Source organism: Buteo buteo, chromosome 3 (assembly GCF_964188355.1).
Source record: "Buteo buteo chromosome 3, bButBut1.hap1.1, whole genome shotgun sequence".
In the NCBI taxonomy this organism is placed as follows: domain Eukaryota; kingdom Metazoa; phylum Chordata; class Aves; order Accipitriformes; family Accipitridae; genus Buteo; species Buteo buteo.
This window is the reverse complement of record NC_134173.1, coordinates 63,710,427-63,729,192: the sequence shown is the minus strand read 5'-3', so window position 1 is coordinate 63,729,192 and position 18,766 is coordinate 63,710,427. Positions and strand designations below refer to the sequence as shown.

At 39.4% G+C, this 18,766-nt stretch overlaps 1 protein-coding gene across 2 annotated transcripts in view; it reads left to right on the top strand.

The window, feature by feature from the left end:
* The window catches only part of SAMD12 (sterile alpha motif domain containing 12), a 179,667-nt gene that overhangs the window by 81,301 nt on the left and 79,600 nt on the right, over positions 1 to 18,766 (top strand). The window contains exons 4-5 of one of the 2 annotated variants that reach the window (XM_075023850.1): positions 5,650 to 5,790; positions 15,964 to 16,035. In XM_075023850.1, coding sequence (XP_074879951.1) covers positions 5,650 to 5,790; positions 15,964 to 16,035 — 213 coding nt within the window. The remainder of the gene's footprint in view (positions 1 to 5,649; positions 5,791 to 15,963; positions 16,036 to 18,766) is intronic. The other variant, XM_075023851.1, reaches the window with a different exon arrangement.

The window sequence follows — 18,766 nt, the reverse complement described above, 5'->3', positions numbered from 1 at the left end:
ACTTGAAGCACTTAGTAAGAAATCAATATAAAACAGACAAAATGGGCAGTGAGCTTCTGGAATTTGCTACCCTAGGAGGCTGCAGAGGCAGACAGTATCAGGAAGACTAAAAAGACAAATTTATGGATATCAGGACAATAAGTAGGTGCTAAAAATGCCATATTCTCTAATAACCCTAGTATAACAGTTCCGGATGCTGGCACAGTACAAAGGGAATGACTTCAGAAAGTAGCCCTCCCAATAGCTCTGCAGAAAAATATCTCTTACTGCCACTCTGAACACAGGGCGAGGTGAGCTGTTGGTCTGGCATTAGACCTTTTTTTAATGTCCTTGTGTTCTCTGCCCTGTTCTTTCTTTCCTAGATTCTGTGTCCCATGGTAAGTAAACTGAGTATCTTCTCTTGGTATTCAGGTGTACCTATCACATTGTACTCAGGAGACATGATCACCTTTGTTGGCCATATTTCAAACACATCATTTTTTCCCACTAGTGGTTTATCATTGTCATCAACTTTAAATTAGTCATAATTTTCTTCAGGGTTTTTTGTGAGACCAGCCTCTTACTGACTATCTGCTTTCATTTCCTTGTATTTCTTCAGTTCTTTCTACATATTTAATAAGTCTTTTCTTACCTATTCATTCACCTCCATTACAAGTGTACTTTCAAGGCTTCTCGCTGGTGTCCCTCTAGATGTCTGTGAATTGGCAGTTGGCGCAGCTTCACAGACTTGGGGAGAAGAGCGGTAGGCTATACTGGTCCAGGGAGGTACGAGCATTTCTGATTAGGTACAGCAGACTGTGCCACGTTCCTTGCTCTAGGGCCAGTGCCAACCTCACTGGACCAATGCTTATACTCATATTAATGTTCTGTGGCGTGCAATGTTTCTCCCTCCATTCAAATTTTCATCTAATCCCAGCTTGATCAAATGAGAACTGCAGCAGCTAAGTCATATTAGAAAAAATTAGGCCATCAATCCATTATTAAGCTGGAAAGTATTTCATATTCTGTGTCTGCCCTCAGGGTGTCTCAGAACATTCCATGGCTGATCTGTCCTGAGTATGAGAGGGCTGGGGTTTAGGTGCTAAAAGATGCGTACAGATACTGAGGGAGTTGTGTGTTTTTTTAAAGCATTTGGTTTCCAGCCTTGCAGTTAGCTAGAGCCAAGGTGTAGGTGTTTGAGACTGCGATCTTTATGGTTCTGTTGGTCAAGGTGCTTTTGAAAAAATTATCCTGGTCTCTTCTATGCATGTAGCCACTACATCTAAGAGGTAGCACCAGTTCTGTAGCATTGGGAAATTTTCCTGAGATGTAGGTAAAGTTCCTTTACTTGTGTCCTAGCAAAGGTCAGTGTACACTCTTAGAAAATGTTACATTTGTTACATGTTCTGCTCTTGATAATATATTCTATCCAGCACTCTCTGAAAATTAAAAATCTATGCCCAATTTTTACTGTATAGCGCTCTCTCTGTTTTAACCATGATTCTTGCCAAAATGACCATCTTTTGTATATGCTTATTAATTTCCTTCATTAATCTTCTCTTTTTCAAAGAAAATAGATCTTTATCTTTCATAGAATCACAGAACAGCTGATGTTGGAAGGCATCTCTGGTGATCATCTAGTCCAGCCCCTTACTCAAAGCAGGGGCAACTACAGCAAGTTGCTCAGGACCTTGTTAGTCAGGTTTTGAATGCTTCCAAAGACAGAGACTCCACAACCTCTCCAGACAGCTGGTTTCAATGTTCAATAAACCTTACAGAGGTCTTAGCACCAAATGATAACTCTTTCAGATATGTACAGCACAGGAAGCGAGACAGTGAAGCATCCAAAATCATTGTCAGGACCTTGGCCTTAGTAACTAAGTGGCTTTGGAGACTGATTTAGGCATTAGTGATATCTTTTCAAAGGCATGACTTAGTACCAGAATAAAAAATTACTCCAGTTCTGACTTGGATGTTGTTGTTCTGAGTGTTGAGGGGGAAGAAAGTATGGGGAAGATTGAATTTTCTTAGTTCAGGTCACTTACTGCATTCTTGAAATGCCACATTTGGATGTTTGCCTTCTCGCCTCATCACTGCCTCAACGTGTCACATTGGATTTGGTGCAAGAAAGAGTTAATTAAAGGCAACTTGTGCAAGCTGCTGCAGATAGTATGCGTCAAAGCATTTTTTTCCAATGGCATTGTGCTTTGAGCCTAAGCTGCAGAGGAACTTGCATGCCAGGAATTGAAAAGAGATGCCTCTGTTTTGTGCACACTCAACTTCCAAAGGCAGTGTCTGGGGTAGAAAACCGATTTGAATATGAAATAAAGAGTTGCCCAGAGGAAGCAAAGAGTAATGACTACATCCATGGCCAAAAAGAGGTGGAGGGCACTGGATGAGAGGCATGGCCTCTGTCTGTCCTTTCATATTACTGTTGCTGACTCCTTGCCCTAAGATGACATGCATGTTGGCACTCTCTAAACTGATGACTTGTTTATTTTTTGTTTGTTTTCAGTTACTAGATTGACATTACAGACCATACTCTTGGACTGCTGTACTTCCTTTATAAATTGCTTTAAGATGTTTTAGTGTGATAAGACGATACAAAAATTGAAGTCATTATTACTATCTGTATCACCAGGGGAATTGGACAGCTGACATTGATCTGGAAGAGACTGATTTCCATATTTTGTTATTACATTAACCCATAGAATTCTTCTTGTTTATGTTTTCAAAGAAAGTTTTCCTAACCAAAAAGTCATCCTCTGTAGTGTATAGTGCTTGAGAGACGTGGAAGGGCAGAAAATATGTGAACCCTGTCATTTTTTATCTGATCAATAACATCTTGCTTTGTTAATGGTAATATCCCAGTATTTTACATTGCATTGTATCAAGATCCCACTAACCACTTCACAGAACCACTTGTGAGTGAAATCTAGCAGTTAGTGAAGGGTATACCACTAACTGCTTGGTTTGGGGCAAATATTATGCACCCCTTTAAATTCTTGGCATTTATCTTAAATTTTTTAATTAAAATAATCATAAAAAGTCTGTACTCCTTGCTGTTTTGTAAGGAAAGAGATTGAATAAGGGCCTTATCTTCCTGCGTTGAGTAACACTTTATGATGAGCTAAATTGTACCATTCATCCAAAAGCCAGAGTAATGGTAGCACAGAGGCTGCTGTGTTGCAGAGGGAGTAACTTGCTCTTTGCTATCTTCTTTTGGTTTCAGAATAAAGCCTGAGAAATCAAAGAAGGGATTTTTAATAATTAAAAAGTGCTTACAGTCATGTTGTGATTTAACCCCAGCTGGCAAATAAGGACCACACAGCTGCTCACTTACTCCCCCCTGGTAGGATGGGGGAGAGAATCGGAAGAGTAAAAGTGAGAAAAACTGTGGGCTGAGATAAAGACAGTTTAATAGGTAAAGCAAAAGCCGTGCATGCAAGCAAAGCAAACCAAGGAATTCATTCACCACTTCCCATCGGCCGGCAGGTGTTCAGCCATCTCCAGGAAAGCAGGGCTGCATCACGTGTATCGGTTACTTGGGAATACAAACGCCATCACTGCGAACGTCCCCCCTTCTTTCCCCAGCGTTTGTTGCTGAGCATGACGTCCTATGGTCTGGAATATCCCTTTGGTCAGTCGGGGTCAGCTGTCCCAGCTGTGTCCCCTCCCAACTCCTTGTGCCCCCCAGCCTGCTCGCTGGTGGGGTGGGATGAGAAGCAGAAAAGGCCTGGACTCTGTGTAAGCACTGCTCAGCAATAATGAAAACATCCCTGTATTATCAACACTGTTTTCAGCACAAATCCAAAACACAGTACTGTATCAGCTATTATGAAGAAAATTGACTGTATCCCAGCAGAAACCAGCACAAGTCAGAACTAGAGGAGTTAGAAAGTTGAGTCTGTTTAAAAAAGTGAATCAAACAACATGCCATTTTCAAAGGTAGTATCAATGTAGCTCCAGTGTGATTTGCTGGTATTGGCCAGGGCACCTTTGGATAGCAAATGCTTATACTGGGAATCAAGGGTCAGTAGAGTGCTGCAAGGCACTCCTCACTGTACTAGCTCACAGTAGTGGTGAAGACCAAAGAAAGTAAGTTTTGGTTTTGTTCCTAAGGTAAAGCTCTGCTTGATGCTTTGGTTCTCTGCTTGGTTCAAATACTTAGTGTTGGCTCAGCCAGTGTGCTGCCTTCCTCCTGTTTATTTACAGCATAGCTATGCCCAAAAGATGGAGTCAGAGTTCCGCTATCAAAATGTGGGGAGTGTGGATTGTTTGATTTTTTTTAACATCTACAATCCGCGTCGGACCATGGTTCAATATTACCCTAATGGTAAAGTGTTGTGGTTTAACCCCAGCCAGCAACTAAGCACCACACAGCCGCTCACTTACTCCCCCCGCACCCAGAGGGGTGGGGGAGAGAATCGGATAAAAAAGTAAAACTCATGGGTTGAGATAAGAACAGTTTAGTAGAGCAGAAAGGAAGAAGCTAATAATGATAATAACAACAATAATAAAATGACAATAATACTAATAAAAGGATTGGAATATACAAAACAAGTGATGCACAATGCAATTGCTCACCACCTGCCAACCAATGCCCAGTTAGTTCCTGAGCAGTGATCCCTCCCAGGCCAACTCCCCCCAGTTTATATACTAGACATGACATCACATGGTATGGAATACCCCTTTGGCCAGTTTGGGTCAGCTGCCCTGGCTGTGTCCCCTCCCAACTTCTTGTGCCCCTCCAGCCTCCTTGCTGGCTGGGCATGAGAAGCTGAAAATCCTTGACTTAGTCTAAACATTACTTAGCAACAAACTGAAAACATCCATGTGTTATCAACATTCTTCTCATACTGAACCCAAACCATAACACTGTACCAGCTACTAGGAAGAAAATTAACTCTATGTCTCAGCTGAAACCACAAACTGGGAGTGATTGCCTGCAAAGACCATAGGCTCCTTGTAGTTGGGCAAATGTCTTTTTATAGTTGGGCAAACATCTTTTTCAGGAATGATTTAGATATAACTGATAGTGTGAAGGGAAATGTCTGGCTCTTCTTTCTGTTTTGATGTGATAGGTTACTGTTGAGAGGGATTTGGAAGGCTGGACCACAAAGTACAGGGGCCTCCTGAGAAGTGGTGCTATTACACTATAGGCGTATCTATACACTATAGACATAGTTATTCTATGATTCTATATCTGAAATGCAACAATATTCATCCTCAGTATATCTTAAATTGATTGAATTGGTAAAATTCACTTTCACTGGTTGTTTCTTGACAGTAATATAGATGCTTGAAAATAGGTGAGGGTCTATTTAGGCACCTGGACCACTTGTAGACTTACAGGGGATATCCCACCTGTGGGAGACCCGCTGACACTTAAGAACAGCAATTGTTTGTCTAAAATGGCACAAGATACCTATTTTAGGTGCCTAAATATCTCACAAAGCCCCAAAACAATACAGAAAATCAAAAGAAAAGAGAGGAGTGGAACATTGATCTCTGGCAGTAAGGAAGTACCTAACTGATGAAACAATAACCTCTCAGACTGAGGTATTTCAGGGCTGAGAATTTTTTCTGCAGCAAATTATCCTGTCAGAGTGAGAATATTGCATTAATGGAAATCCTTGGGTGATTTTTCTTCTTGCCGTTTGCATCCAGGCCGTGCTTTGCTGAGGCTTACTGACAAAAAGCTTGAACGAATGGGCATTGCCCAGGAAAGCCTGCGACAGCACATTCTGCAGCAAGTTCTTCAGCTGAAGGTGAGAGAAGAAGTCCGAAACCTCCAGCTACTTACACAAGGTATGAAAAATAATTTTGATATGGACAGTTATTGAGATCACGTGGGAGAAGTTTGCCTGAGGGCATAAAAGGTGACTTGACATTCTCTCACAAGAAATGGTGCATGAAAATGTCTCATAGATTCCACATGCTTTCCAAGGTGGGAACAAAAGGTAAAATAATGCATAAATAAATAGAGATGTTCAGCTGCATGATGAATAGGCTCCATCTACAGCTTGATGGTAGTCTTACTTAACTGTCTGCTTACTAAGATGAAAATAATTACATATAAAGGGCGCAAGTAGTGAACATGCTGTCTTTACAGACATTGTACATTTTGCATTAATTGTTTACTTTCAGTGTTAGATAAAAGAGTAATCTCTGTAACCTGTTTTATGGTAAGAGCTGTCAGTGGAAAATTACCTGTTAGACTCTGTTATTTGCAGATGGCTGATTCCTTTTATATGTTGGAGTAATTTCATTGACTTGAATAGAGTTGCTTCTAATTTATGGTGCTAAGAAAATGCAAAACTGGGCTCAATATGGAGATCTTGGTTAGAAGGCAGGGAAGAAGGAGTAACAAAAGAGCTCGTACATATTTCCAGATGAGGTTAAGATGGTTTATGATGACTTGTGTTATTAGCTCTCTATTAAGATTTTTTAACAGCTGTGGTAACATGGAAGAAAAGCAATCATTGTGGCAATAGTGTAAAGGAACATTTAGAGATTCTTTACTATGTATCTGCAATACTTTCTCAATGTTAAATGTTGTTTGGTAGTCCAGTGAGGTAGCATAAGACACATACTTCTGTGGTGTTTTGGTTCAGTGCCTGTTATATGTCATATCATATGAAAAAAATAGTTCTTTGGTACACGCAGTGTATTTTTAACAAAATGTCCTTCACACATGACATTATGTTCCTGATTAAGCCTTGCTCACTGTGTTTGGGAAAAAACTCTCTGATTAGTTGAGTAAGCTGCATTTTATCTGAAAGAGCTGATGTCTCAACTGAATTGTTCCTTCAAGCTTTGTGTCATGTGGATTGTGATGAGGAGCTTTAGGGCTTCTTCATTTTGCCATGATCTGTGAATATGAGATCACCTTACCTTGTGTCATGTCAAAGGCAGTGCAGATGCTGAAGCATCAGTGTCTTCCCCAGATGTTCAGAACTGTTCCTTTTCCCTTCATCCCTTCATCCTTTCCTCCGTTATTCCTACATCCTTTTCTTCAGTGTTGGCTGGGTTCTCTCTTCCCCTACATGTGGAGTGTTACTTGAGAGTTTGCCAGACTGCAAAGTTCTGGTCATCAACCATCACTGGTTTAGGCCTATTTACAGAAGTTGGGATTTTACTGATATGAGACCCACTAGCTATAAATTTGGGTCAGTTGATCACTGCCGTCCAGCTACATTTCTCCATAAACCATACAGGTTTTGGCATTGAAAGCTATGTGTTTCCAGGCTTCTCCTTTATTGTTTCTCTCTGCTTCCCCTTTGGACACATCAACTGGTTTGTAAGTCATGATCAGTCAGACAGTGGCGACTGCCATTTCAAGGAATTCAGGGAAGCAGCCTTTGAGATTTATTCCTTGCCCATGCAGTTGAGGATACAATTTTTGGACTTTTGATAAGAGGGTGAATAAACACATGCTGGACGATGAAGGCCAAGCTGGTGATAGATGCATGGATGTGTGTTTAATGTAGTCTCTCTCTGCCATGTAGAGAGAACATTGTTATTTAGTCTGATAAAACATTCCCCTATGCAGCAGAGCTGTGTTAATCGTATGATCCCAGAGCGGGGGGACAGTGAGTGGTAGAATGACAGCAGTATTCCTACCCCTTATCGCCTCATTTACACCAAGGTGGAGTGTGTGTCTGTTGAAAGTGCTTGTTTGCAAGTACTGAGGTTAAGATACAATTTCTCAACTACAGTGCAGTCCATAAAGCTGTATGTATGTCAGTTGTTCTCCAAAACTGGTCCTTGTCTTCTTGCCCAGTTTCTTCAAACTGTGTCTGCTCATATTCTTATTATGGTTTATACGTTTCTAATCCAGGTTGTTTGTTACTGGAATCGCTTTCTGTAAGTGCTTTTCTGTTTTGGAGAACATTTGGAGAACATTTTTTCTCTGAAAAGTAACACATTTGCTTTCAGTTTCTGTCTTTTGGAGATTCCACTTGCAAAATGCAGGTCACAGTGTAGCTTTTGCTATTGCTACACTGTGCTTTGCTGTCCTCCAAAAAGAGGGGGAAAAAAGCCCTCATCTGTCTGTCAGTGCACAGCTCAGGAGATCATTAGGGGAAAGAAGCCATTAAAACCCCTTTCTGAATTAATTTAGCACACAAGCTGGGTTGCAAGCAATGAGGTCCTAATTCAGAGCCCATTGATGTCAGCAAAGACTTCCCCTGACTTTAGTTCATACCCCAACTGAAGCTGGAGTGAATGGGGAAAGATTTAAAAAAAAATTATGCAATACTTAACAGATATTTTAAGTGGTTTTGTGTTCTGTTGTCTACAGATAAAGTTAACCTCATTTTAAAAACTCAGTAGAGAGCTAGCATTCTTTTCTACTCCTGTTTCAGAAAATGACTTAAAGCTGTTTCATTCTTCTTCGTTCAGGACACACCATCCAGTCTGTTCTGGGGATCTTAAAGCCAGAATAGTACGTGATTGTGTAATTGAAGACTTGTCTTGAGTTTTAGGAAGACTTTTCTTTGGAGTAAGAACTGTCTGATTGAGGCTATTATCAGCAGAAACGCTATTCCAACCTCCGCTAGGATAGAAGGGCACAGGCCCAACTACTGATCTGTGCTTTTTTCCAGACTTGGTGATGTTGAGGAACTAATTTGACAAAATATCTTCCAATGTCTCTTGGGGAGAGCTGCACGCTGTTGGAAACATCATTATTGTACTGTTATCACTGTAAGCCTGAGTTGAAAGATCATTTTAAAAAAAAAGTCTCACATAACTACACAGAGAAGTTATTTTGAGATTTTTCAATGTGAGTTCTGCTTTTGGCTAGCATAGAAGAGACTGTCCTCAAAGTGGTAGAACAGTGCTATGTGTGATTCTGAGCAAAGTATCCATAGACGGCGATCTGCTAATAAGGCTGCGCGTAAGAAGCATTTTTGGATTTAGACTAAATGATACCTGCATTTAAGATGATGTTGGGCCCTCTCCTAAGCTACTCTCTGAGTTTCATACAGGGCACAGTGCTACTTGAATACATTGCCAGACCACAGAGTGTGACAAATTTTCTTCAAAAAAAGTATTTCTCCTGCTAGCAAAATGTGTTAGAATAAAGCCTTATGCTTCGTTGAAAATCATCACAGCTGTTGGTACCTGTTGAAATTATTTCTTCAGTAAGTTTTCTACTCATCCTGCAGTGGTGCTTAGCTACTGAAAAACATACATGCTCAATGATAACCACAATAAAACCGTTTTTTTTTCCCTCCTTCAATTTTGAAAACAGTCCCATTCAAAACCTGTTATAGTACCCTAGCACTGTATTCTTCCAGGAGGGGAACTAGAGGGCCTTCAAAGGTGCATCTCATCTTCTAAGGAAACATGAAGTAAGAGCCATGTATTCTAGTGATGGATCATTCACTGGGTTTTAGAGGAACCTTGTAACAGAAACATTGCCTTCAGGGTCCATGTGGTGAGTAAACCAGGACCATGAAACTGTCCCTAGCTGAAACGTGTTATAAGCATTTTTATAGCATTATCAGCCTCTTGATACTAGAGTAAAGGCAGGCTTGATCAAAAATTGAGCTGTTTGGCACTGAACCCTCCCAGGCTGTCAGAAACATGGTGCTATTCCTGTTCACCTTATCTACTTCTTCCCTGTGAATGTTGAAGGTGGGAGGAACCATTCCAGCTTGCATGACTGCATGTGAGGAGATTTGTTGTCATTTTCCATAATCAAAGCCTTGAAGTACTAGACTCACTCCCATCTTCTGAATTCCTGCATATGAAGACCTTCGCTGCTGTGGTGGCTCCAGTACACAGCATGAACGATTGGGAGTTACACACCTGCCTAAAAAGGGACTTGAGTGGTCAGAAAATTTGAGAACATGGGACCTTGCAAAGCGCAGAACTGGAAGGTCATTTGGAGTTAAGATGATTGCAGCTTGCTGTCCCCCTGCTGTGTAGGCTTTATGAATACTGAGGTATCTGAACTGCTATTGCCTACTGTCCTTCATGTCCCTTGAAGAGTTGTTGCTTAAGAACAGCACATTTCTTTGTCACCCTGTAAAGAAGTCAGAACAACTGAGGTTTGTGATAGAGGGTCATCCTGTTACACTTCCAGGATGTACTGTTTTCTTTCCTGGGTACATTCTGGACTCAAGGTTTTGGCACCTGAGGAATCATGAGTTCCTTCCGCCAGAAATACTTTCTTGTATGTTAAAAACAGCAGATGTTGCCTCTGCGAGCACTCCAGGTAGGCAGTGTGTTCGCTTTCCCAGGCAGCTGGCAGGGGAAGTGCGTAACAGTTGGGGAATCTCAGTTTCATGTCCCTGTGGTGGCGTTCAGAGGCGTGCGGCTTTTGAAATATTGACTGTCCTCTTACCAGGCACCCGTTCTTTTGTTTTCATTGTCTTGACCTCACCTTTTTCTTTTCCCTAACCCTGAAGCTTCCAGCTAGTCAGGAAGGGCCTTTCTTCTTATAGCACAAATTACTATGCAAATGTTTCTTGCATATGCTACATACATGGCATCTATCCAAGGCACAGAAAAAAGCAGTTGATACTTCAGAAGAGCTCCAGCAAACTTAATTCCCTGCTGATTTCCTTTGCTCTGTGCTCCTGTTATGCTCTAAAATTTCTGAGAGACCTTGTGAGTTGAACACAAAGTATAGCATGGAAACACTGTCAGAAATTACCTAAAAGTAGTGGTTTATCCCTTTTCATAGCATCAGAACTGTGTTCCAGGACTCAACATGCTAAATTGCCTGATTATAGGTAAAGAAATCTTTACCTTCGTCTCTATGTGGGTTTATTTTCACTGTATGTCCATATCTCTTTTACTCTTTTCCATTGTATGTCCTTTTTTCCTGTACCACTGTAGGAATCATAGCTTTGTAGGAATCATTGTACTTAACACTGCTCTTCCAAGACTGTGAAATGACTTTGCTACCATCCGTTAGACTACAAAAGAGCAGGTTTTGTTGTATTTTTCCCACTCGCAGTCAAGGACATTTTCGGCAGTTACGAAGGATGTGGGCTCTGGAGTCCAAAACCATGGTTGTTCCTGAGAGGTTTTTCAGACTTTAGGCACTGTTAAGACTTCTGAAAATCATTTTTTTCAGGTTACAAGTATGCACTGAGGGGTTCTCTATAGTTTTCATTTGTTTTAGCTGAAGCAGAATATCGTATTTGGAGTGTGTATTTGAGCGCAGATAAAATGTTTAAAATACATGCATCAGTGACGATAAATATCAAATTCCATCTATGGCATCAGTTATTTGAATTTCATGTGCCTGGTTTCTAACGTGAAGAATATACTTTGCAGTGCAATCAATGGTCCCTGGTAGACCATTGAATTACTATGGTTCTGTTAGTTACCTTTTAGCTATTGCTCTGATGCTAATACATATTCATACCAAATAACTGAGTGATTCAGCTGACAGGTAAAATAAGTTCCAATACACTGGACAATACATTGTAATGCACTCTGGATAGGTTTAGCACAGAATTGTCCTTCAATATGCGTAGTATATTAGTTTGGAATATGAATAAGGAAACATGTATGCAACTATGAAATTTGTATTGATGAACTTCTATGGCAAGATTTTAGCTGTATAATATTATGATGTGCTTGCATTTTTATGTGTTTCTATAAATAATACTGCAACTCAGTCTACTGGGAATGTAGTATTAGCTGTTTTGTATGATTGCAAGGACACGATTGCAGTTGTCTGGTTTTCTTATTATTTTATTAATGTTGATTTTTTTTTCATTCCTGCTTTTCAAATTTCTCAGAAGCCAGTCTACTGGAAAATTTGGTCTGGAAAGCTTAGTCCTTCTGAGCTAATGCATACCCAAAACTGTCTTACATATTTGATGAATAGATGTTACATATATACACACACACACATATACATATATGTAAGTATTTCCCCTCTTGTGTAAACTGGAAAGAGAAAAAACAATTTTGCTCAAGGTTTAAAAAAAATTTAAAATATTGCTGTTTGTGTTGCAGCCAGTCATGAGAGACTTTCAACTGAATAGGAAAGTTTTGAGCAGTCAGAGGCTGTGATTTAACAACAGCTGTTTGTGATCAGTGCCAGTAGAAATCACTTGTTTTCACCCAGCCAAAAAGAACAAGCTGGTGAAAGGGATTCCAGGAATAGGTACAGTCTTTCACACAGAGTTTAAATAAATCAAGTCCACATATTGTAAGATGGTGCCATTTACAATGTAACATATTTGTCATTCCTAAGGAGATTTTTCCAGAAATCAGACATAGAATAGAATTAGGGATGGTAGTTGTTTTATATAAGAATTGAGGAAATTGGAGCCCTTACTATACTTCTGACCCCTTAGAAAGTACATAGAAGTGTTGACTTCTGGGCTTCTGGTTCAAAACCTGGCTGTCTTCATCAACTAACACCTTTATGGTCAAACTGAGTGGCTAGCATTGGAAATAAGAAGATAAGAAATGCCATTCTTGTTTGGATCCATATCCCTCTGTCCCAGCACTCTGCCTCTGACCGTAGCAGATGTTCTTTAGGCATAGCCCAGAATCCTGGCCCCGCTCTGTGGTCCCATCTCCCTGCGCTCCCCAGCATCCAGAATTGCTGCATTAGGAAGAGTTCTTCCCTGCCTAATTCTTTTGGTATCCATTGAGGATCTGTCTCATTCTGTCATGAAACAAGTTGTTCACAATGAGTGTTTTTACAAACTAGAATATAGTCAGTGGCAGCCTCAGTGGTGCCAAAAGTGCCAAAGACTAACTGGGCATGCCTTCATTTGGGTATCTTCTGCCTTCCACAGAGACTCTAAGCAATCCTACTATCGCGTACGTGCAGTAGTAGCTACACATCCTCTCTATTTCAGGTACACCAGTCACACTTTAGATGCCTCAGATGAATTGTGCCTGTTGCTCTCCATTGATTATTACAGAAGCTCAGGATGGCTGCCAGATGTATATGTCTACATGGTAGATGACTAAACTTAGGTGAGATCAATTCCCACTCCCTATGCCTAGATGTAAACTCCTACGCTGAAAAAAGTTGGTCTGAAAGCTGGATGAATTGCCCTCTTCTTTGGTAACACCATCTTTCTCATTTTATGAAACTGGTGTTGCTGACGCCTGCATGGATGCATTCTGTTTGCAAAGTGTTTCACCATATTGGCACTTCTAACAAACATGAAAGTCACTTAAAGCCTTTTCGAAAATGTAAAATAAAGTTTTGCTGTTTTGAATCCCTGAAGGTGAACGTTTCCAAATAGTTCAAAAGCATTTTTCTTCCTGTTGTTACTAGCATTTATGGCCTGTGCAAAAAAGGTTTATAATTACTGGAAAGATTCAAGGGAGGCAGGAGAAAAACCCTCTCCTTTTTATGCCTTTATAAAGTTGCTTTTCTAAGTTCTGTAAAAAGAACCTGTTTTATTTAAGAGCTTCTCTTTTTTGTTCACATTCTTTAAAAGCCTTTCTGTAACGTAATTTTAAAAATGAATGTGGTTCTATTCAAATAAAAGTTTACTCTTAATGGCTTTTATGCTTCATATGATAGAGCACCTTCATTTACTTAGTTATACATAGGCAGTCAGCAGTGTTATGAACTGTTTCTTTATTACTAAGCAGTATGCAGATCTCTGGCATCTTCCCCAAAGGAAAGGGTGGATTTTTTTAAACTCTTTATTTGACATGATCATAAAGCATGGGTACTAGCCCAGTGTTTTATGACATGCTCAAGTATGATTAATAATTTTAACTATGCTGGTTCCCTCTTAAGATCAATATTATAGAATTTTTCCAGTCACTATTTGAATGGATTTTAATTGAAATTGATTCCCTATAAAATAATAAATTGAAATGTATTAACAATGATCTTGTGGTCCTTGACGCTAAGGAGTTCTGAATTCTAACAAAATTCTGAACACTTTTCAAAAAATACCTGATTTTCCTCTATGCAGCCTAAGTACTCATAAAGCACCTGTAATTTTTTTTTAAGTGCTAATTCCAGCAGATGACAGCATAAATAAAGCAGCCTTAATTTGCAACATGAATGTGAATGGGAATGTGGCAGGGAATTGCTGTTTTTTAAAAAAAGTATTTTTCTGTTTGCAGTTCAGCTACAGCTGTGTTGTGTGATCCTAAAATTTAAATATATACTGTTATGCATAGTGTTACCTTCAAAGTTTTTATCAGTAAAAGTACCTCCCAGTCACCTGATTTATTAAAAGTTACCTGTACAAAGCAAGGATACATTGGGAAAATCTGCAGTGAGTAGCCCTGTAAGAACTTCAGTGTTTTTCCAGAGGTATCATCTGTAAGGGCATTGAGTCAGTCTTTGACTGTTTTTCTCATTGTCAGAATGACAAGTGGAGTTTTAGGCAGTACGTACATGGCAATGCCACACAGTTCTGAAGCTCGTCAACCATACTAAGGTTTCATCCACATCCTAGAGCTTATTCTCAGTTATGCTTATCTGCATCGTTAAAAAAGTAGTTGGTTGACATACATTTGGCTTGTACAATGACTTCCACCTGAAGACAACCGGATTAGAAAATAGCCAGGCTCAGGAATGCACACATCATTTTATATCCAGACAACCTGGTATAAAATGTCAGGACTCTGACCTTGGCATACTCATTCAACCACACAAGAGGGCCAGAGCTCTCATCCTCAGGAACTGTAGGGATAAGCACGTTGGAGACTTTTGTATGTGAACAAAAAGGCATGTCAAGGTTCCCCTTCAAGCTTAAGTGCATTCTGAAGGCATATACATTGACATGGTCTTAGAGTTTTGAGTCCTTTCCACTAGAAATAGGATTTGGATCTTCCCAGTCAGTTCATCTGGGATACCCAGCTGCCATCAGCTGGCATTTGATGATGTGAGGTGGAGTCAAAGCAACTCCAGCACCTGGGCCTTGAAACAAGTAGTTTTGCCATATTCTTTCATTCTTTACTGAGACCAGTTGGGGAGCTTACTGTTGGTAATGTCAGCTGGCAGACTCCGAAGTTTACTTCTTGGCTTTTTTGTGTTGAGAGAACACTGATATGTAGGACTTCCAGGAGCTGCATTTTGAGAGAAAGACCTGAAAGAAAAAAAAGGTCTTGCACAGCAAAAAGAGGAGGTTCTTACTAACTGGTAATGCCTTTGTTCAGGGAGCAGTAATGCAAAGCTTCTGTTGTTAAAATTTGCTCTCCAAAGTCCTCTAAGCTGTATGGTTCTTGTTTTCTTTCCTCTTAGGCATATGTCAGAGGTAGAGATGGAGAGGGAAGGATAATCACATTTCCTTCTTTCTTTAAACTGTTAGGTCATTCCAGTCTTCCTGAGAAATAAAGAGGAAAGCTTTCTTTCTTACTCTATTTCTTTTTGTCTTTCATTCCTTTAAGAAATCCTGAGTAACTGAGGATGGTTGTTAAAGTTGAGCCAAGAGATTAGTATCTCCTGCTCTAGTTTTCCTTTGTTAATTTTCCTTTAGCCTGTGTGTTTAAAGGGCTGATTAGGCTACAATTGTTTGGTGAGGATTTTTTTAGCTTGTTCCAGAGAGTGTAGCTGTGTGAAACACTTTTCAGCCATTCCTTGTGATTTGCTGTCATAAGGTGCCAAGATGGTCCAGCCATATTTAAAGAATCTTGGATGCCAGAAGGAGCAATCAGCATAATCTTAGACAATGGACTGGCTTTTAAAAGCGTCAGGCAATAAGGATGCAGATAGACCTTTGAAAATTCCCTACGCTGATCACGCCCACAGTGTCACCGCAGTTAGAGTTCTTGGTGCAAACTTTAAAGACTTTGAAGCAAACAAACTATATTTCAGATGAAAGGGACAGGAAAGAGGAAGGGAAGGATAGTCCTAACTCTAAAGCTCCACTGACAAATCAGTTGTCACCTGGGTAGTTTCTGAATGTGTCTTTCTCTAGACTCAAGAATTGCTTTAATGCGTCCAGCAGTGCAGCTGCCATCCATTCTGTTACAGCTGTTGACTGTGACACTAACCACTGATATTGTTGACTTTTGTAGATCTCTACTTAAACCTGGAGCATGGTTGTTTGAGGGTCATAGAAAAGCAGCCAGCCCTTACAGCCCATCAAGGTAATGAATGTCTTTTTGCTGGGATGTATCTTCATAAAATGAGATATCTATGAGGTTTTTTGTCTTTTTCTAGAAATCTTTCCTTTAGGTGCAGAGTTGTTTTCAGCTATCATCATGAAAACAGTGTTTTATTTTCTTCTAATCCTAATAAGCTCTTCCTAGTGTATTATTATTGTTTACTGATATTTGCTTGCTAGGATTGTTTGTTGATAAATTTTCTTTCTCCCTTCTTAAATATCAGCTGCTGTGATAAGCACTAAAATGTGTGACCATTGCTTTGTCAGCAACTCATGTTTTTCTTTATTATACCATTACTGCTATTCTTGAGATCTCTTTGATTTCCTCTAGTAACAGGAATGTCACTGTGGAAACTTTACTGTACTTCTACATGGCTTAGCTGATCACATGATAATTCTGGTATGAGAATATATATTTTACTTATTTCTTCAGTGTTTTCTCTTGATCTGGATGATCAGAACCCAGGCTATTTAGGTGAGGAATGTGAACAGACGCTGTGACCAGAAGAGAGGAGTCCTTCTATCGAGGATGTCTCTAGGAATTAGGAGCATCTAAAGCTAGTGTCTTCTTTCAGTTTCTGCTGCTTATAATTAACTTGGCTAGCGTCTTTGGGAAAGTCTTTAGCTGACCTAAAACTTGATCCATACTCTTCATGCATACAGTGTGTATCAATTCTAGCACAGTGAGCAAATAGCAAGAGTAGCTACTCTACCAGGAAGAATGTAAATTTATGTCTACCACCAGCCATGGGTTGGTTTTATCCCAATTATCTCCCTTTGAAAATCTGAGACCTCAACTTTGCTCTTGGTTTTGTGAGGGCAAATGAAGGAGTAATGCTCCATTGATTTCAGCGAAATGTGAAACTAGTTAAAATGAGAACAGGATCAACCCCATTTTTCCTCTACAGCATGAGACTATAAAGCCCATTCAAATCAATGAAGGGTACCAATGACTTTGCTGACCTTTGGATCAAATCCATAAACCTTTTTAGTAACTTAATTAAAACCACAAATACAGAAACATAAGTGTTCTGTTTCCTAATCCAACATAGGTCTTTCTAAAATTGAAAAATATGATCCTTTGCCAATTTTATTGTATCAAAAATACAATTTTGATATTTTATTCTCTTTAGAATTTTTTCTTAACTATATAAAGCCTATTTTTTCTTGGTCTCAAAATCTCTTTTGATGATGTGCACTGCCTATGTTGTTTGCAATCCTAATTTCATAATCACTATTGAAAATGAAACCCACAAAACTTGCTTTTATCTTACTCTTTTTATGCATGTTCTTTACTAAAATGGCATAATCAAAGATAAAAATGACTACACTGTCTTTTAGCTTGAGCAGTTTGAAGTGTCTTTGTTGCATCTTACATTAGCCAGCTAAAAGTTAGGTGTCTGGTTGAACTCATTGCTTGCATTACTGAAATAATCAATGAAGAACAACAGCTACCTCCAGAGATAATCTGTGCCCTTCTAAAACAGATGCCCATGATAGGTGCAATGCATTGCCCTCTGGAGGTTCCTGCCTCTGTCAGCTGGAGGACTCGCCATCTAATTTGGGATAGCTAAAATTAAATAGAGGAAAAGTAGCTTTTCCCATTTTTTGCTTCTCAGCATGAAGCATAGAACAAATGACATTACCTACTTTTAATTTGACACCAGTCTTCTACTGCCTTAATTTATTAATTTTATTGTCTTTACCTGTACCTGTTAGCAAAATTTGGTTATGCTATGCCCTTAAATGGATTTTTTTTGCTACAATTGATAACATTGACTTTCATATTCTATTACTTTCTACGAACATTTTTTTAACTGAGCTAACTACTGCTCACTGGTAGTAGAATTAAAGCACCAACCAAAAAGGCTAAAATTAATGAGTTACAAGTTCTGGGTTAAGGGGTTTTGGGGTTGTTTTCTTACTTGTAATTTAAATGGTCCTTTGGTCTGAAGCAGACAAGGACTCATTTTATATATTGTCTTGGGATAGGGTTATAACTTACCTGTGCTTTGGCAGTTTTTCTCAGACATGAATGCTTTAATAACTACAGTTAGACAGATGCTGGTCCTCTGAGTTCTTCCTTTCATCTGGATGTGCTTGAGCCTGATACAAATATTAAACCATTATTATTATTATTATTATTATTATTATCTTTACTACTTTATGATTGTGGCTTTTTTTGCCTCTGTGGAGCTGGGTCCAGTCTTACACAGGAAGGCCAGGACCAGGCTGAGAGCCCCAGGTGAAATGCTCTTTGGGAACTGAACTTTTGCTTTATAATTCAGAAAACTTACTGAAAACTTCTTCCCTTTCATATGATTAATTAGTACAGGCAATAAAGGTGTAAGTCTTTTGAAAACCATAAACTGCATAGTTTCAATTAAATAGAAAAGCTGGTAAAACCTATCAAAAAATGACTTGAAATAGTAGCACAGAAGAATGACTGAAAAACCAAGTTTCTTCATATGTCTTTTGTTTGGGCTTTCTGTGTCTCCCTTAAAGCTCTCTTGCATTCTCATGCAGTTCGTTTGTTTTATTGAATGCTAAAGCCTTTTACCATCTGCCAAAAGGTTTTATTTTGGGGTTTCCTCTTATGTGGGAGGGTGGTTTCCTCCTTCCCTTCGTGCTAGTTTCATTGCTATCTTTAGGACTCAGAGCCTACTGGAGACCTTCCTGTCTCCCTTTTATTACAGTCTCCTCCTTTCTTGCTG